The 23,256-nt window shown below is 40.1% G+C and overlaps 2 protein-coding genes across 2 annotated transcripts; one reads left to right on the forward strand and one right to left on the reverse strand.

The window, feature by feature from the left end:
* Positions 1-132: 132 nt before the first annotated feature.
* maneal (mannosidase endo-alpha like) lies at positions 133-8,301 on the reverse strand. The gene is made up of 4 exons (XM_077721694.1): positions 7,669-8,301; positions 6,287-6,396; positions 2,738-2,814; positions 133-1,296 (listed from the first exon to the last, which is right to left on the reverse strand). The coding sequence occupies exons 1-4, from the start codon at positions 8,153-8,155 to the stop codon at positions 657-659; spliced, it is 1,314 nt and encodes a 437-aa protein (XP_077577820.1). The 5' UTR covers positions 8,156-8,301; the 3' UTR covers positions 133-656.
* Positions 7,497-21,792, forward strand: lin28aa (lin-28 homolog Aa). The gene is made up of 5 exons (XM_077721695.1): positions 7,497-8,311; positions 10,494-10,593; positions 10,699-10,880; positions 16,442-16,626; positions 20,720-21,792. The coding sequence occupies exons 2-5, from the start codon at positions 10,563-10,565 to the stop codon at positions 20,931-20,933; spliced, it is 612 nt and encodes a 203-aa protein (XP_077577821.1). The 5' UTR covers positions 7,497-8,311; positions 10,494-10,562; the 3' UTR covers positions 20,934-21,792.
* The last annotated feature ends 1,464 nt before the right edge of the window (positions 21,793-23,256 follow it).

The following is a 23,256-nucleotide window of genomic DNA, read 5'->3' on the forward strand; positions in this document are numbered from 1 at the left end:
AATTGCTGTAACGCCTCAATCCCGAATGTGAGATGGCGATTAATTCTGTTTTATTCAATGCAAAAAAATCTTATATTCAGCATCCACTTTGAAAATATCTGGCGCCCTCTAGCATACCCGCGATAAGTGAATTTCCGTGAAGTAGGGATTCCCCTTCAAAAATGCTTAATTTGAATTTAATTCAAAAAAAAAAAAAATTAATTATTATTTTGTTTTATTTTCTTTAAAACAAATTTTTACCCCCCTATATACAGTACACCATATAGAATACGGGTAGAGAAAGTGAAATTTATGTTATAACAAAAAAAAACTGTAAGATAGGTTGTTTCAATGTAATATTTGTATTTGTATTGTATTTTTTTCCAAAAAATATCTGCGAAGCAGCAAGGGAACACTGTATAGCGCCCTCTACCATCCCGAACGGCTATAACATCTCGACCCCGAATGTAAGACGACCAACACAAATTCTTCCTTATTTCATTCCAATGCAAAAAAAGTCTTAAATTCAGGCCGTTACGGTAATAAAACCTGTAAAATCCCATCCAGCACTCCAGCTCACAAATTCCATCAACGATTTCAGACAGCCAATCAGGAGGCCCCATTTCGCCTTCCCACCGTACCGGTCACCCACCCCATGGGGTTGCAATTCCCACCCCTCACAAAAGCCAGGTTTCCTTCTCCTTGTTAAATTCCTCAGCCCATCGCCTCGTAAGCTCCAAGTAGTGGTTTGGCTCATGGGGTCGGTAGTCCAGGTAGACCCTGGCTGCCGTCTTCTTGGGTACCGCCTTCTCGATCTGCGTCCCCTCGTGCCATTCGTTGAAGGAAGTGACGGCCAAAACGTCGGGCCGTGCGTCTAGCGCCGCCCGCAGGGCCGTCTCGTAATAGCGCCCGTTGACACGATTACGGGCGCTGTGGCCGTTCCACGGACGCACGCTAGCGTCGGCGTAGCCGGGTCCAACGCAGGGTACGAAAAGTAGACTGTTGTCATCGCAGAAGGCCTTGAGGGCCTTCCAGTTTTGATGCGACGACCCGAAAGAGAAACCGTTAGCGGCGAAGTACGTGTACATGCCGTCAAAGCCCGCCGAAGTGATGTCCCGTTTATGGCGCTCTTCCACCACTAGGGCCACGAAGATGCCGTCGTAGGCGGAGCCACGGAGGCTGTGGGCGCCGCCCACTGTCAGGAGACGCGACCATGACTCGGTGGGAGTCAGGTATGAGTCGTAGATGTAGAAGAGAGGGAGGTTCTTGGTTGGCGTGGAGGAGGCGTGGCGGTAGAATGATGCGTGGTCGCCGTATCTGTTGGGGTGTGGTGGGAAGGGGGCGTGGCAAAACAGGCTGTTAGAGTTGGCACGGTTGCTCATCAAGTGGGGCGTTGATCTCGGATACATCGTTTGCTACTATTTTATTGGAAGGAAACTAAGTAGTGCGAAATTAGCGGTAGATTCCATATTTTTTTTGTTGACGAAAAATGGTCTTTGCTTAATATATGACTAGGATCTGCGATATTAAAATATGACGATCATTGGTGATATTAAAAAATATGACTATCTGCAATATAAAAATATGACTATTTGTGATATTAAAAATATGACTAATCTGTGATATTACGAATATGACTATCTGCGGTATTAAAAATATATCTGCGATATTAAAAATATCACTATCGTCTGTGATCTTAAAAATATGACTATCATCTGCGATATAAAAAATATGACTATTTGTGATATAATGAATGACTCACCCGCGATATTAAAAATATGACTATTTGCGATATTAAAAATATGACTCATCTGTGATATTACGAATATGACTATCTGCTGTATTAAAAATATGAATATGATCTGCGATATTAAAAATATTACTATCGTCTGTGATCTTAAAAATATTACTATCGTCTGTGATCTTAAAAATATGAATATCATCTGCGATATTAAAAATATGACTTTGTGATATTAAAAATGTGACTCATCTGCAATATTAAAATCATTACCATCTGCGATATTACAAATATGACTCATCTACGATTTTAAAAATATGACTCCTCTGCGATATTAAAAATATGACTCATCTGTGATATTAAAAATATGAGTATCTGCGATATTAAAAATATGAATATGATCTGCCATATTAAAAACATGACTATCATTTGCGATATTAAAAATATGACTATCATCTGCGACATTAATGTAGCTTCCTAATAGAAAAAAAACTAGAAGCATGAACTTAATTGTTGCAATTAGTTAATTTTTATTTTTTTACTGGATCCTCTTGAAAGTTGTCTATGTTACAAAAGTGTCAATTTTCATTGTCTTTTACTTTTACGTTTATTGCACTTTTTGATTTAAAAAAAAAAAGCATTAATAAAATAAAACCTGTACAGAAAACTTGTTCTTGTTTTATTTTTTGGGGTATTACATATGTTTTATATTAGAAAAATAGTTAGCCTTTAAAGTTGAAAGGCTAACTATTTGAGGGATTACTGTACTCCCTCAAATATGCTTATAGCTGTAATATTTATTGAAAATACACTTTGATAATTCTACTTGTACATCTGTATAGGCAGAAAAACATGTATTGTGGTAGTAATAATTGATGTGATCCTACTTTGCAGTTCATATGAATTTCTAATGATCTTTTTTGCCAATTTTGCCCTCATTTTGCAGACAATTTCATTATCTTTTTGCCATTTTTTGCGATCCCTAATTTGCGGACATGTCCTCCAAATTAAAAGCCATACCTGTCAATGATGTACTTGACATTTTCAAGCACGCTCTGTTCATCGCGTCCTCTGTACGGTTGAAGGTGAAACGCCACCTGGAAAAAGGACAATTAGTCCATTTTGGATGGATAATTTCATTTTTTTCCATATTTTTATTATTTTTTTATTCATAAAACCATCATCTGTTGTTAAACAATCATCAGCATAGAAAATGAATGAAGATGACAGGCACTCAAAAGGTTGTCGAGTTGAATATTTAAAGGCTTGGACGCACTTTTTGAATTGTTAATGATTTTTTTTGTCCGCTATGCATTTTTTTTGCGGGGGAGGAAAAATGAAGAGAAATATGAAAATATCTTAAGGATTAACAATGTCAATTTAAAGTTAACGTTGTGTATTATACAGTCTGGAGTGCGTTTTTATTGAAATGTCAACAGTGTGATTAATTTCTAATGGTAAACCAATTTTAATAAAATCGTTCATTATCTAAGTCGCTTATCCTCCAAAAAGGGTCGTAGGGGGGTGCTAGGTCTACAATGTCTTCTGTGTCTGTTTAGCTACTGCAACGAAGTAAACTTCCCAAATATGGGATGAAATAAAACTAATGTAATCTAAAGTTTATCCCAGATGAGTATGGCCAATCGCAGGGGACAAGAAGATAAAGGACAACCAATCATAGCTAGGATTAGGCAAGTTAGACTGTTAGCCAGCTAGCTTAGCATGCATCTTTTTGCGAAGTGGGAGGAAACTGGAGTACCCAGCAAAAACCCACGTATGCCCGGGGTGAACATGCAAATAGATTGGATATCCAGCCCCAATCCAAACGGATTGGACGTCTAACCCAATCCAAATAGATTGGACATTTAGGCCCAAACCCAAACGGATTGATTGTCCATCCCTAAAACCAAACAGATTGGACTTCTAACTCAATCCAAACGGATTGGACGTCCTTCCCCAAGACCAAATGGATGGGACGTCTAACCCAATCCAAACGATTTGGACACCTAAATCCAACCCAAATAGATTGGACATCTAGCCCAAACCCAAATAAATTGGACGTCTAACCCAATCCAAACGGATTGGACATCCATCCCAATCTCAAATGGATTGGACGTCCATCCCCAACCCCCAAAGGGATTGGATGTCTAACCCAATCCACATGGATTGGACGTCCATCTCCAATCCAAACAGATTGGACATCTAGCCCCAGCCCAAAGTGATTGGACATCCATCCCCAATCCAAATAGATTGGACATCCAGCCCAAAGTGATTGGACGTCCATCCCCAATCCAAATAGATTGGACATCCAGCCCAAAGTGATTGGACGTCTAACCCAATCTAAACAGATTTGACCTCTAGCCCCAAGATCAAAATGATTGGACGTCCATCCTCAATCCAAATAGATTGGACATCTAGCCATAACCCAAATAGATTGGACGTCTAACCCAATCCAAACAGATTGGACGTCCACCTCCAAGACCAAATAGATTGGACGTCCATCCTAACCCCAAATAGATTGGACGTCTAACCCAATCCACATAGATTGGACGTCCATCCCCAAACCCAAATGGATTGGACATCAAACCCAATCCAAACAGATTGGACGTCCATCCCCAATCCAAACGGATTGGTTGTCCATCCCCAATCCAAACGGATTGGACGTCTATCCCCAAACCAAATAGATTTGACATCAAGCCCCAAGCCCAAACGGATTGGACGTCCATCCCCAATCCAAATAGATTGGAAATCCAGCCCCAGCCCAAAGTGATTGGACATCCATTTCCAAGACCAAACGGATTGAACGTCCAGCCCCAAACCAAATGGATTGGACATCGAACCCAATCCAAACAGATAGGACATTTACCCCAATCCCAAACAGATTGGACACCCATCCCCAACCCAAACGGATTGGACGCCTATCCCCCCTTCAACGACCGCCGCCGAGCTATAAAAAAAACCCGCATTCCCTCGTAAAAGTTTAGCGAATGAAGCCCTGAAGTCAAGTGACTCGCAGATATGCGGCACAACTGCCGTGTGGGTGCGTGCTTGCGTGCCTGCGTGCGTGCTGGACATCTTATATAACAACACCACTAACAACAAAAAAAAGAAGAAAAACGCACAAAAAAATGGTGCATAGCTTGCTATTTTTTGGTTCACCCAAGTGGGCTCAAAAGAGTGGAAATATCGATGCCAAAACGGCTTTGACATCTCGACATCTTTAGTCGTCATGTTTATTTGTTTGTTTAAACGCAAAACAAGATTTAAACCATGTTTTCCTCCATTTTTTTCCTACTTTTGACAGCTTAGTTCGTCGTTTCGTGTAAAAGAAAAACTCACTGCATTATTGAAAACGTCTGTTTTGACATAAAAAAGCCTTTTGTACGTCTCGCATGGGTAAAAAAATGGTGTTCTGAAGCTTTTAAAAAGCTCAATCAAACATGAAAATTTCATAAGCACGCCGTATGGCGAAGCTGTTCTTAACTCCGCCCACTTTCCAACCTAATTGGCAATTGGCCGGCTGTCTATGGACAACTTACAAATTCTTTTACAAAAGACGTTTGACAACAGTTTTTTTTGCCCTAAAAGGTCAGCGGCAAAGTCGGCGAACCCCAGGGGTGCCGAAGCGTATTTGCAACCTTAGCAATTTTTCAAAAAATGTCCATTCATAACTTTTTAGGCACTTTACAGAGCGGGTAAAACTAGAAAGACCATCTAGGATACATTTATTCATTTCCTGAACCGCTTTATCATCACTAGGGTTGCAGGGGGTGCTGTAGCCTATCCCAGCTGACATGGGTGCGAAGTGGGGGACACTCTGAATCAGTGTCCAGCCAATCACAGGGCACAAAGAGATAAACAACCAATGATTTACAGATAAGGGACAATTTAGCATACAATTAGCCTAACGTGCATGTTTTTTTGGGGATGCAGGGGTGCTGGAGCCTATCCCAACTGATTTCGAGCATTAGGTCATAGACATCCTGAATGGGCAATCAGCCAATCACAGAGCAGGAGGAGATAAACAACCAATTAGTTGTAGCTAGAGAAAATTTAGCATACAATTAGACTAGTATGCATTTTTTTGGGGGTTGCAGGGGTGCTGGAGCTTATCCTAATTGATTTTGGGCATTAGATGGGAGACACCCTGAATGGGCAATCAGCCAATCACAGGGCAGAAGGAGATAAACAACCAATTAGTGGTAGCTAGGGACAATTTAGCATACAATTAGCCTAGCATGCATGTTTTTTTTACATCTGAGGGTGCTGGAGCCTATTCCAGCTGACTTCTGCCACCAGGTAGGAAACACCCTAAATAGGCAACCAGCCAATCACAGGTCACAAGAAGACAAACAACCAATCACTCCGAACTAAGGACAATTTAGCATACAATTAGCCTAGCATGAACATTTTTGGCATGTAGGAGTACCTGGAGAAAACCCACACAAGCCTATAACAAACATGCAAACTCCACACAGTAAGGACCAACCTAGAATCGAACCACCGACCCTAAAACCATCCGACCGATGCACAAACCACTTCACCATCGTACCATCTTTTTTAGCTTACCTTAAGATTATGTCTGTACGCAGCATCCAATACGGCCGGAACAAAATCTTCCGTGGGTTCCCCGTTATCGTCAGCCACGCCGGGGGGGTACCAGGACAAAACCAGGACCCCTACCGGAACAAAAAAACATACAAAGGGTCATATTTACAACCTTTTATTTTGAAATGGGGTCATGTAGAGGTTAGCCGCTAGCGTTTTTTTGACAACTCGTCTCTTTAAGCAGCTTGCTTGCATGGCGGCGACCAATCCGTTTGCACTTTTAACCCCGCCCCCGCCTTGCTAAGAATATTCTGGGCAATATTAAGTGAAGGGGAAATGGCTTGTTATTGGACACCGAGTATTCGGGTGTCTCTTTGGGTAACGTGACATATTAATAATTGATTAAATCGCTCTACTGGTCTTTACAGTACGTCTATTCAAATTGTCTTTGACAAAAATACTTATTTTCAAGGTTGTTGAAGCAGTATAATTCTGTCTTGGGCTATTTTTTTTTAATAATTTGGTGAAGGTTGAACCATTAAATCATTTTAAATTCAATTATATATGTCAGATTAGTTCTAAAATATAGTTTTTAAGCGATAGATTATGTGGATTTGATTGTATGAATGAGTTTTTTAGGGGGCAAAATAACTCATAAAAGTGCGAAATTGTTTAAAAATATTTGATAGTTTAAGGCAATAAGTATTGTGTATTTGGCAAACTAATTATTTGAGTTAGAAGCCAAAAACTCGTGTAGAATTTTATGTATTCATACTTCAAGGCAAATGCAAAGAGCTGTCCATGGTGCTGAATCACTCCAACTTACAATATTGTTTTTTTTTTCATTTTCTGGTCCAAGGTTTTTGTTTCATTTGATATTTTTTAACTGATTATTTGCCGTTTCTGTTCCCGAATTTCAAATCTACAATTAGTTTTATTATATATGTTCTTTAGATTTCATGCAATTGCAGTTTTTAGATCGTTTAAACAGATTTGCAATGCTTTGTATTGTTAAAAACATAATATAATGTCAGATTTTTTCTTGTTTTTTCTATGTTAGGGCTAAAAGATTGTAAAATATGCATTTTAGAATATTATAGAAGGTCATGTTTGGATTTGTCACATAAATTAACATCAATTGTCAAGAAATATTGTAGTTTTTCAGTTAAAAAATCCTTAAAATAGCAATAAAAATAGGCAAAAGTCACCATTTATATATTTAGTTCTTCCACTGAACTTGACTAATTTAGGAGTCCAATTTTTTTGGAATAGAAGGCATGGCAGCGAGCAATTAGTCTCCCAGTTCAAATAAATTGGACGCCTATTGACGTCAATGGTACATATCTTGATATACTTGCACTTTTTTGTACAACTTATTAATTCTAGTCAAGTTTTTATCTTACCAGCAGCTGACGCCGCAATCTGCTCCATGTGGGACTCCAACACAGCCGGATCTCTGGAACTATACGGACCCAGCTCCGGGTAGAAGCTAGAACCGATGTCTTCGGGTGGAACATGCCTCCCCCGTGGGTAACTAGACGCTATCTTTGGGTCCCAGTGTGGTACCAGGACGTGGTCCCAGTGTATAAACTTCCCGTCCGCCTTTGGGCTTCCGTACCAAGCGTAGTAGAAGATATGAACATCGTCGAAAATGTTCCCTTCAGGACCGATGTTGGGTGCTCCGGCCCCGGCTCTGGCTCCGGCCTCAGCCCCGGCTTTCCCATGCCGGTGAGCGGGCGAGGAGGACACCGAACGCCGCTCCGGCGAGTCGGGGAGAAGATCCGAGAAACCGTCCCCGCTTTTAAGAGTCCGCAGAGCCATCATGGCTCCGAAGATGAATAGCGTGAAGAGGAAGAGAGCCACACAGGCTCTCCTCCGTAGTCGACCCATTTCTTGATGGTTGTTTATCAGCCTGTAGCCGAAGCTCCACCTTCACCGCGGCACATCTCCGGCTGAAGCCGCCTAGACATGCTCGCCGGTCGGCTTGCTTAGCAGCTTTCTTCCCCTGCCACCTCCGGAGGAAGAAAGAGGCGGTGCTTCAGTTGGGTAAGGGTGCGTTTGATTGGTTAGGTTTTGCCCTCGTGCTTCCGGGTCAGGAGAGTAACATGATTTGCAGTGACGCCAAGTGGTTGATTTGGGTACTAACAAACAAAACGAAACAACAAAGCACCTTTAGTTGAAAGTTAGTCAACTTTAGGCACTATTTGTTGTCATTTAAACACTTTAATACAGTCGTAGCTCCTATTTATGAACTTAATTGGTCCCAGAAGTGTTTTTCATAAACTTTAAGCTTAATAATGTATTTATTAGTAATTAACATGTGACATTTTGGCTGGGAAAAACATTTTCTCAAACCGTTTTTTAATCCATCCACAAGGAAGTTTATGAATGCTAATTACTAAATGAGTCAGCAAAAATGCTAAGCTAATTGCTAATTGCCCCGTATAAACTGACAGAAGCAGCTAGCACTTCTAAATTCAATTTTATAAGGATTAACTGAAATGTTTGTTACATTTTGAAGAGTAAACAAGTTTAAAAAAAGACAAAACTTTCTTTTTAAATGAAAATGTTAGCCCTAAAAACTAAATTAAAACCACCATCAAAAGTTTAGTTTTTTATCTTGAGCTTTTCCACCTGTTTTTATCATTTTATGCCTTAAACGTTTTTATTCATAATATTGTGTTTAATTTTCATAGCCTCACAAAAACATTTTTGTGCTAACTTAGCTAGTTTTTCCATATTCACGCTAATGAACATTTGGCTCAGGCCCAAAAAAGGGGCTCCCTTCCCCCCGACTTAAACCCCCCGGGGAGAGATATTTGACTCTTTATTATATCATTAACGTCCTTAATTAAACACATTATTAATGGCTGTGACTTTCTAGAATAGACAAATTAACTGTTAAACGTCATCTAACAAGTGTATTTAAAAGTATTTTGGTCATTTTATTTAAAAACTTAACAAAACCAATGTTTTTTTTGCAAAAATTCTAAAAAGCTACTTTACATTTAAAAATCTAATTCATTTCATTGAGTAAATAGAATAATTAATTTAAATAAATGTACAAAAGATTTTTTAGGATTTTAAAACAAATACAACAATTAGCATTTTAGCACTTTAGCATTTTCATCAAATAACATTGGCATTTCAATAATAAAAACATTGTCAATTTTATCCAATGATTAAGTTAAACAATGTATTCAAATATAAAATGATTCTCATAGTGTAAACAAATAACACTTTAGTATTTGTATATATTGTTTCTCCACTAAGTGGCGCTGTTCTGAAAACTCAAAAAAGAAAAAAAAATGTTTTCATTTTCACTCCACTTCAATTTTACCCATTTAAAAAATATAAGAAAATATTAATTGAATTTCTAATATATTAATATGGTTAAATATGATATTTTTTTAATGAATTTGTCCAACTAAAAATACTATTTAACAATAAAACCTTATGATAAGAACATTGAAATACAAATAATTACTTACAAAAAATCTTGCAAAGTCAAACATATCATCATAAATGTTATTAAAATATGATTTACCTATTAAAAAAAGTCCAAAACAGCCATTCAGTAAAAAAAAACATATTTTAAACCAAAAATACACCAAAAAACAATTTCTACAGTCGCAAAAAACAAACAATCCCACATCAAATCATGCTACAAATCATCTATTGCCAACAAAACACATTAAAAACACACAAAAATCAACCAAAACCTCAAATTTTTAACCCCTCCACACATTTTTAACCCTCCAAATTCCTACCTTCCACTCCAAAAACTCCCCATCTCATTCATATCCCCTCAAAACCCTTTTCCCAGCACCTATTTCCTCATCTAACCCCTCTAAGGTGCCACTTTAAACCTGTCATAACAACCAACAAAACCCCATTGACTTCAACGAAGCTCCTCCCCCAATAAAACAATCCAAATCCCTCCATCAAACCCCCCAAATATCGCGATAACTACCTCCAATATGTCAATTTTCTCCCCCCCAAACAAGTTTCCACCTCAGCAGTATGTATTCGTGTCCCCAACCCCCCAACGACCGACCCCTCATTGTTGAGCGAGTGTTGCGAGCCGCCCCCCACCACCACTTCTCCACCTCTTTCTCTCTTTTTTTTTTTTTTTTTTGTTTACCCCCCTCCCCAATTCCGTGTCTTTCTCTGTATGTGTGCTTTCTCCCGCTCGTCTTCTTCACTTTTTTTCTTCTCCCCCCGACAGTGGCGACGACCGGCGTGGCTCCGTGCGTGAGGCGTGCGTTCGAATCCCCACGCGGAGCACCAGAAAGACATGGGTTCGGTTTCTAACCAGGAATTTCCAGGTTAATTCATTCATTAGTTCTTAATCCAGTAAAAAATCACGTACTTTCTTCAGTTTTTTTAAATTTTTAACCCATTTTTTGGTTGTTTTTGGTTGAATTTCTCAGGGGTCTGCAAGACAGTTGACGAAGATGAGGGTCCGAATCCGCTCGAGGACGACGAATCGCAAAGCCTGCAGGGTTTGGGTTCCTGCAAGTGGTTCAACGTGCGGATGGGGTTCGGTTTCCTGGCCATGACTAGTCGGGACGGGGTCCTTTTGGACGAACCCGTGGACGTTTTTGTGCACCAGGTAAGCACACCTGGGCGGGAAATTCTTGGGTAGAAAAGGGAAAAAACGGCTTTTTGGGGTATTTTTTAACTCCAAAATGCATTTTTGGGTCGTTTTTTGGTGATTTTTTTGTGTTTTTTGGTGGTTTTTGAAAGAGTGTAAAGGGGAAATGGTTCTAGCCAGGGTTGGTAGGTACCTTGATCAAATTGTGGGGGTCCGTTTTGGCTCTGTGGGTGTTATCCACCCCCGTGGGAGCACATGTAAAGAGTTTAAGACTATGTGAGAGTTGGTTAAATTTCAGTTTTTTTTTGGCATTTAAAGGTGGTTTTTTTGATTGGATAACTTTATTCATCTTTTATTTGGGAAATTTCGTTGTCACAGTAGCAAGAGGGTGAGAATACAGACACAGAAAAAGATATTCTAGACATAAATAGATAGGTAATAAGTAAGTTAATGAGTAAATACATGGATTAATAAACCTTGTTTTTAAGTCATTGGCTGTTGTTGGACGTTTAGTGACGTCAATGGCATTGAAATAGGTTAGGCTATGAGATAGGCATGTTTGGGGTTTTTTGGTTGTTTTTTTAGGTTTTTAATTGAAAAAGCAGTATTAAAGGGAGAAACTAAGAATATTAGGAAGTGTATTTATTTAAAAAAGGTTGAAAGGTGATTTGTTTTAATGGTTTAATCTGTAAAAAATAATGTTAATAATGAAAATGACATGATTTTTGTAAAATATGGAGTTAAAAGTATCATGAAAATGTTTTTTCTTAAAATTTTAGTGACATTTTAGTCATTTACTATTTTAGTCAGGGTTTTTCTTTAGAAAATAGACCAAAAAGGAAAATATGTAGTCAAAAGTTATCATTTTATTGAGCCTTTTCGTCAATTGTTAGCAACATTTTAATCATCTACTATCTTTGTCGTGTTTTTTTTGGTTGAAAATAGACATTATTTTTTTTTAATTCCGATTAATAATCCAAATCATGACAATACCAAACGACCAATCCATAACTACCGCCCTCCCACTCATACAGCACCACAAAATTGGACACCTACAAGCATCATTTGACACATTTTTCAACAAAAAAACACAAATCCCCAAATAAAACCCACCCATTCCCCAAACCCAAACAATATAGAACATTTCCCACCCTATTGAACTTAAACTGTCCCATCTTTTAAAAAAAAAACTGAATTATTTTTTCATGACATTCAATTATTTTGGTGGCATAAAATCCCCCTCCCCACCAAAAAACAGCCCCTCCATCTAGCCACACCCCCTCCCCCCGTGGCAATTCTCACACGAGTGCCTCCGGAGCAGCTTGATCAGATAAAGACTTAGCATGTGAATGAGAGGAGAGTCGGCACGCCGTCTCATTCAGCTCCAGGTTCCTGTCGTAAATTCATTCAAAAAGATCTGAGCCCCCCCCCCCCAAACACCCCCCACGACCCCCATGACTCCCGGGCCCCCTCCTTAACCAAGTTTGCTAGTCGCTGTAAAACCAGGAGAAAACTTACCTGGGTTTTTTTCCAAGTTTTTTTTTTGGCGCCGATTTTCTCATACAAAAAATTAGGACAACAAAATTGCTCAAAAAATATAATAAAATTACCATTTTGGATAAAATTATATAATATTAAAAGTATATAAGGTTGTTTAGGGTTATTTTGGGGGTTTTAAATGTGTTGTGTGGCCTAGTGGATGAGTAGTTAGTGTTTTGGTCTCGCAGTTTTGAGGTCGTGGGTTCGATCCCAGGTTGGGTTTCATTGTTTGGAGTTTGTATGTTCTACTTGGGGTTGTGTGGGTTTTTTTGGGTACTCTGGTTTTCATCCGACATTCCAAGAACATGCTAAGCTAGGCTAATTGTATGCTAAATTGCCCATAGTTGTGACTGGTTGTCTTTTGTGTCCTCCTGCTCTGTGATTGGCTGGTGATCTTTTGAATTTTTTATATTGATTATATTTGACAATTTGGGTTTATATTTTGGGTAGCTTATGGCTTGTTAAAAATAAATAATTGGCTCTTCTTAGTGAAATTGAATACATTTAATTCACTGGCTGTGATTTAAAAAATATTTTTACTAGCATAAATGTGTTTTATTTTTAAATTTAGGTTAGTTTATGAAATTTAAAAAATGAAATTGTCTTCTCTAATGAAATTGTATACATTTAGTAATTGATTGCCTGCAATTTAATATTTTAAAATTAATTTCACTAGCATAAATGTCTTTTTTTGGGTAGCTTATGATTGGGTAACATTTTAAAATGGCCTTTTTTAATCAAATTGCATCCACTTAGATAACCAGCTGCTATTGATAATTTTTAAAATTTATTTCACTATCATAAATATGTTTTTTTCCAGTATCTTATGATTAAATAAAAAAATCAAATGTCTTTTTCTAATAAATTTGGATTTATTGGCTAGTATTGATTTTCTAAAATTAATTTAATTAACATAAATATGTGTGTTTTTCTTGTCAATTTTGGCTAACTTATGCTATTTAAAAATGTTAAAATTATTCTTTTTAATAAAATTGCATTAAATTTGCTGCCCACCCTCCCATTTCAATTTTTTTAGTGCCAATATAAGTACAAATCCCCCATATCTAACTCATTAGGATGCCCTTTCCAAGGGGGCGGAGCTTATAAGCGTGCATGTCAATGATGGATTGGAAAAGGTTATGGCAGGATAAAAAAAAACAAAAAAAAAAACAAGTGAGACGCTCAGGCTGTAAAATTAGTAGCCGCGTGTCCCACAAAATCAACTCCCAGGGTCCGCCGGGTCTTTTGTGCGGGTGGACAATGGGGGACATCCACGTGAATGGGGGACCCCTCGGTCCGTGACCGAGAACCTTCTTTGTCTCCGGGACGGCCCAATCAAGACGCTGATGTCTTCCTTCCAGACCTTGAACATTTTTTACCCGTTTTATAATAGCCACAAACTGAAAAACGACAAAAAATACCCGCATAATTTTGACGGAATGACGTCCAATCCCATTTGAAGAGGGAAGGTTGGATTAAATTGACGTTTTGGGTTGAAAAAAAAGGGATTGGACGTCTAGTATTGTCAATGGGACGGAAAGGGTTAATTGTGACTTCCTTTTTGTTTGAAGGTGGGCTGTTGGGGTGGGGGTGTTGGAGCAAGGTCACATGGGAGGGAGGAAGTAGGTTAACGGTCACTAGTGGGGACGCTAAGTGACCAGTGGGGAAAATATGGAAGATTTTTTGTATGGTTTTGGACAAAAAATGGCCAAATATTTTTTTAAAAATCAGAATTTCTGTGCTATTATGTGGGTATTTGTCTATTTGTGTCATTTTTAATCAGGCAGATGTCAGGTTTCTATGGTTAACAGAACAGGGTTTATGGGTCCCATTGACGAGTATAGGCGTCCAATCCTTTTCGAAATGATTGGGCTATTCGATGAGCTAATGTTAATAAACTCTTCATTGTAAATCATTTCTTATTAGTGTAATCTATTAAAAAAGGTATTTATATTATTTAAATATTGAAATGTATATCTAAAAACTGAATTTTGTCTTGGTTCGAAAATGTACTTTAATTGTACTTTAATAATTTACTTTAAAAAATGAAACAAATATCTGACATAATTCAATGGCTGTAGTGTAAATCTACATTTTTTAAATTTTATTTTATTCAAAATTGTTTATTTTTCCTAGCACTCATGATTTTTTTGCATTTTTTTAATCCTATTTTTTCCCAAAATACATCCCTCAATTAACCAATTCATTCATTTAAAATAATCCATAATCACCTTTTCTTGCCAATCCTAAAACACCAATATTATCAAATATGGGCCCCAAAATATCATCCAATCAAACCCCAATTGACCCCAATCAAAAATACTCCCTTCCAAAACCCCAATAATTCCCCCATTGTATCATTTCTAGAATCATCCAAAAGCCACGGAAATTTACCACAACCCCACCCCTCCCTTTCTGTTTGCATCCATAGGCCACACCCACCAACCCCAACGCATTCCCCCAACCTTCCCAACAACATAAAACAAAAAAAACCCACCACAACACCCCCCCCCTCCCCCCAAAAAAACCCAAATTCCCCAAAACCCCAACCCAACCACCCCCTCGTCTCCGATTGGCCGAGAAGAATCACATGACCAGGCACACCTGAACACCAGGCACCAAGTCAATTTTGAACACCCAACGAGTCACTAATTCAACTGGGGTTTGTTTGCCCACTCCTCCAAATAACTAACCCCCCTCCCCCTCAACCAGGGGAGCTCTTCGGGGTCATTTGACTTGAATGCAAGCCGGCCGGCGGCGTTTCATTGATTGGTGACGGCGCTTCCCAGCCCCCCCCGTTTTTTTTTCATTGTCATTTGATTAATTCACACCCCCCCCCCCCCCCCCCCCCTCGCCCCCTCACCTTCCCGGCCACGCGTCGTCAAACAAAACCCGGAAATCTAATCTTAAATCGAGACGTATCGTGGGGTGGCCCGCTTTGGAAGACATCACTCATTTTGAAACCAACTTTAGCCCCGCCCCCAAGCCCAACCCCAACCAAACCCTAACTTGCAAACTTTTAATCTTGTCTGTCTTTGTGCTGAACAACCATCCAAGGAATGTCATAGCCACCCCCCCTCACCCTCCCTACACCTCAACGCCTGCCTTCCCACCCCACCCCCAACCCTCGGACCCCCCAAGCCCCCCCCCCCCCCTTTACATCCTGCACTTTAGGTTTTTCGAGCAGTGGTCAGTGTGGGGGGCTGTTAATGTGGAATGCCGTCCCTTCATCCAAAGGGGGGGGGGGGGGGGCAAAATAGGGGCTGAAGGTTACCCACATCAGGTTGACCATTCAATGGAGGCGGAGTCTAAAAACCACACAAGCGCACACATGGTGTGTGGGTCAAGCCAAAATGGTCTGGTTTGTGGAGAAATAGCAATGGAAAACCGTCAAAATTAAGATTTGAGCAGGGGTATCAAAGTAGGGGGCGCGGGCCAAATCCGGGACCGCCACGTCACGATTGTGCGGCCCGCCAAAGTAAATTTTTTGTGTGCCAAATTTCAAATGAAAATGACAAATGTATGGAAAATGCCTTTGTTATTCATGTATTCATTTTTTTGTACTTTCCTCACAAGGGTTACGGGGGTGCTGGAGCCTCTCCCAGCCAACTATAACGGACACTGAAGCGGTGGCTAACCAATTCCAGGGCGCAATGAGACAAAGGACAACCTAGGCTAGCCAAAAACATGCATGCTAGGCTAGCTGACTAACAGTCTAAATATGCTAAAACTATTTAGACTGTTAGCTAGCTAGCCTAGCATGCAGGTTAACAGTCTAAATATGCTAAAACCATTTAGACTGTTAGCTAGCTAGCCTAGCATGCAATGTTTTTTAGCTTGTGGGAGTAAACCAAAGCACCCTGAGAAAATCCACTCAAGCCAAGGGAGATCATACAAACTCCACACACTGATGACCCACCTGGAATCGAACCCTTGACCCCAAAATTACGAGGCCAATGTGCTAACCACTCATCACCGACCCATTTTTTTTTTTTTTTTATTTAAATGTGGGTGTGGTTTTTCATTTATTTTTCTTCCAGAGCAAACTCCACATGGAGGGCTTCCGCAGCCTGAAAGAAGGCGAAGCCGTGGAGTTTACCTTCAAAAAGTCCTCCAAGGGTCTGGAGTCCCAGCGGGTCACGGGGCCCGGCGGAATCCACTGCGTGGGCAGCGAGCGCCGACCCAAAGGCAAGAAAGTCCACAAAAGACGAGCCAAAGGAGACCGGTAAGCTCAAAACGGCAACACATCCGTCCCTTAACATCAATTCATACCGTACACATTAGTCACGGGGGGTGCCGGAGCCTATCCCAGCTGACTTCTGGCCCCACCTTGAATGGTCAGATAGCCAATCAGACGCTAAAAGGAAACAAACAACAAATCAGTCATAACTAGGGACAATTTAGCATACAATTAGCCTAGCATGCATGTTTTTTGGACATGTGGGGGTGCTGGAGCCTATCCCAGCTGACTTCTGGTCCCAGGTGGGCGACACCCTAAATGGGCCGTAAGTCAATCACAGGGCAGAAGGAGACAAACAACCAATTAGTCGTAGCTAAGGACAATTTTGCATACAATTAGCCTAGCGTGCATGTTTTTTGGACATGTGGGGGTGCTGGAGACTATCCCAGCTGACTTCTGGCCCCACCTTGAATGGTCAGATAGCCAATCAGACGGTAGAAGGAAACAAACAACCAATCAGTCGTAGCTGAGGACAATTTAGCATATAATTAGCCTAGCATGCATGTATTTAATACTGAAAGCACCCCAATTGTTGGTTTATCTTTCTCGCCGACCAACCACCTTAGAAAGGGTCATCTCGGCCATGGTTTGACGTGCGAGGTGGATCAATAAGTGTTTAAATTTGGCAAACCCCCACCCTGAACCCCAGCGGACCCTCAGGGCCAACACCAAAAGCTTAGCATTATTCTTATTCATTATATGCTAATGTTATACTATTTTTAGCATGTTTCAGTTTGAGGGGAAGTTTTTGGTAATGAAAGTAGGGCTGGGCGATCTACCCTTCTCTTTTTAATCATTTTTTTTAATTTACTTTGCTGTCCAATCTGAATCAGAAACAAAATTTGTCTTGAACTTGTTTTTATTTATTAGCATTACATAAGTAGGCATCCAAAAAATGTATGAAAAAGTTTTAATGCTAAGTCAGGGCTATTTTTTGTTTGAATCCAAATGTAGCAAACACCAGAAACATAATAACAATGAATATTTTGAGAAAAATGTTTTTAGGCAAAAAAGTCTCCCATTTTATTAGTATTACACAAGTAAGCATCCATTTTTTTGAGTAAAAATCAGTTTTAATGCAAAATCTGGGCAAATTTTGGCTTTTTAAAAGATTTAATTCAAGTTTAACAAACAGCAAAAACACAAAAAGTATTTTTTCTACAAAAAAGTCTGCCAATTTTATTAGTATTACACAATTATCCATAAAAAATGTGTATTTTTTTTTTTAATGCTAACCTTGGATTATTTTGGTATATTTTTTATCTTTAATACAACAAACACCAAAAACACATCAACTTTGACTATTTTTAGGCAATCTTCAAAAAAAATATACAAAAAAGTCTCACATCCCAAAAATATGTTTCAAAAAATTGTTTTAATGCAAAATCTGGGCAATTTTGGCTTTTCTTCTTTTTTAATATCTTTAATCCAAGTTTCACAAACACCCAAAACACATCAAAATTGACTATTTTTAAGGCACTACCCCTCAATTCACCCAAAAATTCCGTTCTCCCTCAACTAAAAAACCACCCAGCCCTACTTTACCCGCTAACGTCCGTTCCCAAATATCCGTTTTCAACCCAAACGTAAGCCTTAATTGCGCAAAATGCGGGTCATGTTTTGTTTTTTACTTTTAGGGCGTACATTGGGGGTGTCCGTTTTTTGAATATCATTAAGGCGACCGAGGTTAGAGGTGTATCACCTTCACCCCCGCTGTCATTTGCGATTAGAGCCATCGAGTAGCCGGTGTGAGAGCGGAGATCATTACGCCTCGTAGCCCCTCCCCCTCGGTTCGATAAGCCCCACCCACTGCCCCAACATCAAAAAGACGACTCGACCCTCCCGTTTCCGATTTTATAATTTCATCGTTTTTGTACTTTGTTAAGTATTTTTAAGCCTTTTTATAAAAAAAAGCGAAGTGGCTTGGGAAGCCATTTTTTTCGGCCATTTTGATGAAAAGCACATTTCCACGGGTGAGCAAAGAAAGCGGCGTCCGTTTAATTGATAACAGATGCCAAAGGGTCAAAGGTCACCGTTGCCTTGGGAACGGTGTATGCGCAAATGCCGGCGCGCGGTGGCTAGGGGTTAGAGGTCAGAGGTCGGGATTGCCGCCCTTCCCCGGACAAAGGAGCACTTCCCCTCGGCGTTCCTGACGCCAATTTGTGGGCGGGGCTTCTTTAGACGCTCGCGTTGGGCTCATTTGTTAGGACTTCAATCATCCCAAAAGACCGACACACACACACACACTTTTGGATACCGAGTGAACACCCCCACACACCCGCTACGCATCTGTTTTATAATTATTTATGGGGTTGGGCCCTTGGGTTCGATTCCAGTGGAGGGAAATAGGTTGAGAGATTTTGTCCATAGTGTAGAGGGACAGATTTAGTAGTCGTGTAATAAAATTAGATTAGATCTTATTTGGGATATTTCACTGTCATGGTAGCAAGAGAGTGAGAATACAGACACAGCAAAATATATTTTAGACATTTGTATGAGATTTCTCTGGGTAATCAATTTTTTTCCAAGATCCCCAAAACTTCATGCTAGGCTAACTGGCTAACAGTTTCAATTAACCTAGCTATGATTACATGTTCTCCCTGGGTTTGCGTGGGTTATCTTTGGGTACTCCAGTTTCCTCCCAGATTCCCAAAATCAATGCTAGGCTAGCTGGCTAACACTTTCAATTGCACCTAGCTACTGAATGTTCTCCTTGAGTTTGCATGGGTTTTCTTTAGGTACTCCGATTTCCTCCCACACCCCAAAAACTTAATGCTATGCTAACTGGCTAACAACCTCAAGTGCCCCTACCCTAGCTATTATTGCGTGCTCTCCCTGAGTTTGTGTGGATTTTCTGCAGGTACTCCGGTTTCATCCCACACCCCAAAAACATCCATGCTACGCTAGCTGGCTAACAGTCTCAATTTCCCATATCTAGGATTGCATGTTCTCCCTGAGTTAACATGTTTTTTTTCCGGGTACTCCAATTTCCTCCCACACCATAAAAACATCCATGCTAGGCTAACGGCTAACCATCTCAATTTCCCTTTGCTATAATTGCATGTTCTCCCTCTGGGTAATCTAGTTTCCTCCCAGATCCCAAAAACATCCATGCTAGGCTAACTGGCTAACAGTCTCAATTGCCCCTAACTATGATTACATGTTCTCCCTGGGCTTGCGTGAATTTTCTCCGGGTACTCCAGTTTCCTACCAGATCCCAAAAATCCATGCTATGCTAACTATGCTAGCTGGCTAACAGTCTCAATTGCCCCTAGCTATGATTACATATTCTCCCTGGGCTTGCGTGAATTTTCTCCGGGTACTCCAGTTTCCTCCCAGATCCCAAAAATCCATGCTACGCTAACTATGCTAGCTGGCTAACAGTCTCAATTTCCCTTATCTAGGATTGCATGTTCTCCCTGAGTTAACATGTTTTTTTTCCGGGTACTCCAATTTCCTCCCACACCATAAAAACATCCATGCTAGGCTAACTAGCTAACAATCTCAATTTCCCTTTGCTATAATTGCATGTTCTCCCTCTGGGTAATCTAGTTTCCTCCCAGATCCCAAAAACATCCATGCTAGGCTAGCTAGCTAACAGTCTCAATTGCCCCTAGCTATGATTACATGTTCTCCCTGGGCTTGCGTGAATTTTCTCCGGGTACTCCAGTTTCCTCCCAGATCCCAAAAATCCATGCTACGCTAGCTATGCTAGCTGGCTAACAGTCTCAATTGCCCCTAGCTATGATTACATGTTCTCCCTGGGCTTGCGTGAATTTTCTCCGGGTACTCCAGTTTCCTACCAGATCCCAAAAATCCATGCTATGCTAACTATGCTAGCAGGCTAACAGTCTCAATTGCCCCTAGCTATGATTACATGTTCTCCTTGGGCTTGCGTGAATTTTCTCCGGGTACTCCAGTTTCCTCCCAGATCCCAAAAATCCATGCTACGCTAACTATGCTAGCTGGCTAACAGTCTCAATTGCCCTTAGCTATGTTTACATTTTCTCTGGCTACTCCGTTTTCCTCCCACACCCCAAAAACATCCATGAAAGTAACCCAAATTTCCCCCTGGCAGGTGCTACAACTGCGGGGGTCCGGACCACCACGCCAAAGAGTGCAAGTTACCCCCCCAGCCCAAAAGATGCCACTTCTGCCAAAGCATCGATCACATGGTGGCCAACTGCCCAATCAAATCGCAGCAGTCTATGTCACCGGTCCCTCAGGGTAAGCCAACCTCCCCCGAGGGTGCCGTGGACGAGCCGCCTACTCCTCAGGAGCCCTCCGTTTAAAGGTTACCCGGCGCTCGGCTTCTTTTGGAACTACCTCAGGTTTAAACGAGTATTCTCGAAAAGAATGTTGACGATTTTTCTTGTTTTTTTTAATCCTTATTTTGTTGTTTATTTCTCCTTTTTGCGTACACTCAGGAATATCCATGCATGATTGCACTCTTCCCAATAGTGAGAAACATCTTGACGTCACAATCGCACAAAAATATCCGTAATATTCAATCATTTTTAGCAACGTTAAAGCCCATAACAGACATTTTTTTGACCAATCATGTTCTGCCGTCCCTGACCGGATGGATTATTTGTCTGAACCAATGAGCAATGACCTCACGTTTGACCTCACTCTGGATTTCCAACTCGTTAAAGCTGCCTTATTTTCCTGCGTGAGAGGAAGTGACGAGTAATTACGTTAATGTCCGGGCTGTCAAACTCGGTTTGGGTCAACTTGTGTGGGCTGAAACTGTTTTTTTGGCCTTAAATGTTCGCTTATTCTTTAAAATGTCCCAAAACCTACAGGGAGTCACTTGTAAATGCCCTAAAATTACAAAACAAGTGACCTGGAAGTACCCTAAAATCGCCAAAGTGACCTGGAAGTACCCTAAAATGGTTAAAGTGACCTGGAAGTACCCTAAAATGGCCAAAGGGACCTGGAAGTACCCTAAAATGGCCAAAGTGACCTGGAAGTACCGTAAAATGGCCAAAGTGACCTGGAAGTACCCTAAAATGGCCGAAGTGACCTGGAAGTACCCTAAAATGACCTAAAAATTTAACTTGAAGTACCCTAAAATGGCCAAAGTGACCTGGAAGTACCCTAAAATGGCCGAAGTGACCTGGAAGTACCCTAAAATGGCCAAAGTGACCTGGAAGTACCCTAAAATGGCCAAAGTGACCTGTAAGTACCCTAAAATGACTAAAAAGTTACCTTGGAAGTACCCTAAAATGACTAAAAAGTTACCTGGAAGTACCCTAAAATGACCAAAAAGTTACCTGGAAGTACCCTAAAATGACTAAAAAGTTACCTGGAAGTACCTTAACATCACATATTGATCTGGAAGTTCCCTTACATCACATATTGACCTGGAAGTACCCTAAAATGACCTAAAAACTAACCTGGAAGTACCCAAAATGACAAAAATGTGACCCAAATCAGCCACAAAGCCCGCCATTGACAACAATAGATGTCCAATTCACTTGAATCTGCTTTGGATAGTCATCTTCCAACACCATTGACCGCACCAGACGTCCAATCCATTTTCTTTGAGAGGGTTAAATAAACATTCATTCAGACATATAGCGCCATTTATATCGGCAAAGGCAAACTTTTTGGTCAAAAAATAAATTAGACCCACCCACCTGTGATCTACTTGGCATAAATATGCCCCGCCCACCAAACTGAGTTTGACACCCCCTACGATACTGAATATCAGCATGCCACTAGCAGTACATAAGTATTTTTTAATGAATTAATTAACTCCAACACAACTTGAGGACCATAGCATCTTTTTAGCCGCTCATTTAATTAGCTAGGTCGTGCTAAAGCCACGAAAAACTCTACTTCAACTTTCTTCTTCCATTTTTATTCTTTTTAAAGACCCAGAATGACGGTTATTGAAGACTCCGCCCTCCCGAATGTAGGGTCTATCGGTCGGAAACAGCCAAGGCCGTACGTAGAACTAGCTAGCTAGCTAAATCGGCGCTATACTCCCGTTTTACAGGAGACGCCGACGCCCCCAATTAATATATAATCAAAGTTTAAAATGATTCTTTCCTTTTGCTTGTTTTGAGAGAGAGAAATAATCACGCTACGTATTTATTTTCATTCACAATTCACAACGAGGCGTTCAAAGGCAATCGGTTTTCGAACGCACCGGAATTTTCTGACATTCCAAAGCCCAAAAAAAATTATATAAAATCACAATTTAGCATTATAACGAATGGGCACGTTGAATTTTTGAGGATTAATTTGCTCTTTTTTTGTTTTTTTTTCACATTTCTGTCTATGCCAAAATGAATGCAAATGTTAAAATTTAGTTCAAAATTTCCTCTCGTTCAAATTATCTTTTATTTTTGACACTCTTAGGCTCATCTCAGGAAAAAAAATCTGTTTCCAAAACTCAGGGAATAATTTGGGACGGATTAGAAAGGAGTCGAAAAGTTGTTTTAATTTTTTAAAAATTTATTAGAATTTTGTATTTTTTTTTAATTTTATTTTATTTTTTTTTTTATTTTAATTTTATTTTTTATACCACTTGACGTGCCGCTATTTGTCGTGTTTTCCTCGATAAAAGCTTCGTAGATGGGGATGTCGTCGTATCTTGTCAAGCAA

This window comes from Stigmatopora nigra, chromosome 7 (genome assembly GCF_051989575.1).
Source record: "Stigmatopora nigra isolate UIUO_SnigA chromosome 7, RoL_Snig_1.1, whole genome shotgun sequence".
NCBI classification, from domain to species: Eukaryota; Metazoa; Chordata; class Actinopteri; order Syngnathiformes; family Syngnathidae; genus Stigmatopora; species Stigmatopora nigra.

What these genes read in the sequence shown, in the direction of transcription:
- maneal (XM_077721694.1), bottom strand. Translation starts at nt 8,155, where the DNA reads ATGGGTCGACTACGGAGGAGAGCCTGTGTGGCTCTCTTCCTCTTCACG. An exon ending in CGTACAGACATAATCTTAAG is followed by an intron (nt 2,815 to 6,286) that starts GTAAGCTAAAAA and finishes TCCTTTTTCCAG; the next exon opens with GTGGCGTTTCACCTTCAACC. An exon ending in GTCAAGTACATCATTGACAG is followed by an intron (nt 1,297 to 2,737) that starts GTATGGCTTTTA and finishes ACACCCCAACAG; the next exon opens with ATACGGCGACCACGCATCAT.
- lin28aa (XM_077721695.1), top strand. Translation starts at nt 10,563, where the DNA reads ATGGGTTCGGTTTCTAACCAGGAATTTCCAG. An exon ending in TTCTAACCAGGAATTTCCAG is followed by an intron (nt 10,594 to 10,698) that starts GTTAATTCATTC and finishes TGAATTTCTCAG; the next exon opens with GGGTCTGCAAGACAGTTGAC. An exon ending in AGACGAGCCAAAGGAGACCG is followed by an intron (nt 16,627 to 20,719) that starts GTAAGCTCAAAA and finishes TCCCCCTGGCAG; the next exon opens with GTGCTACAACTGCGGGGGTC.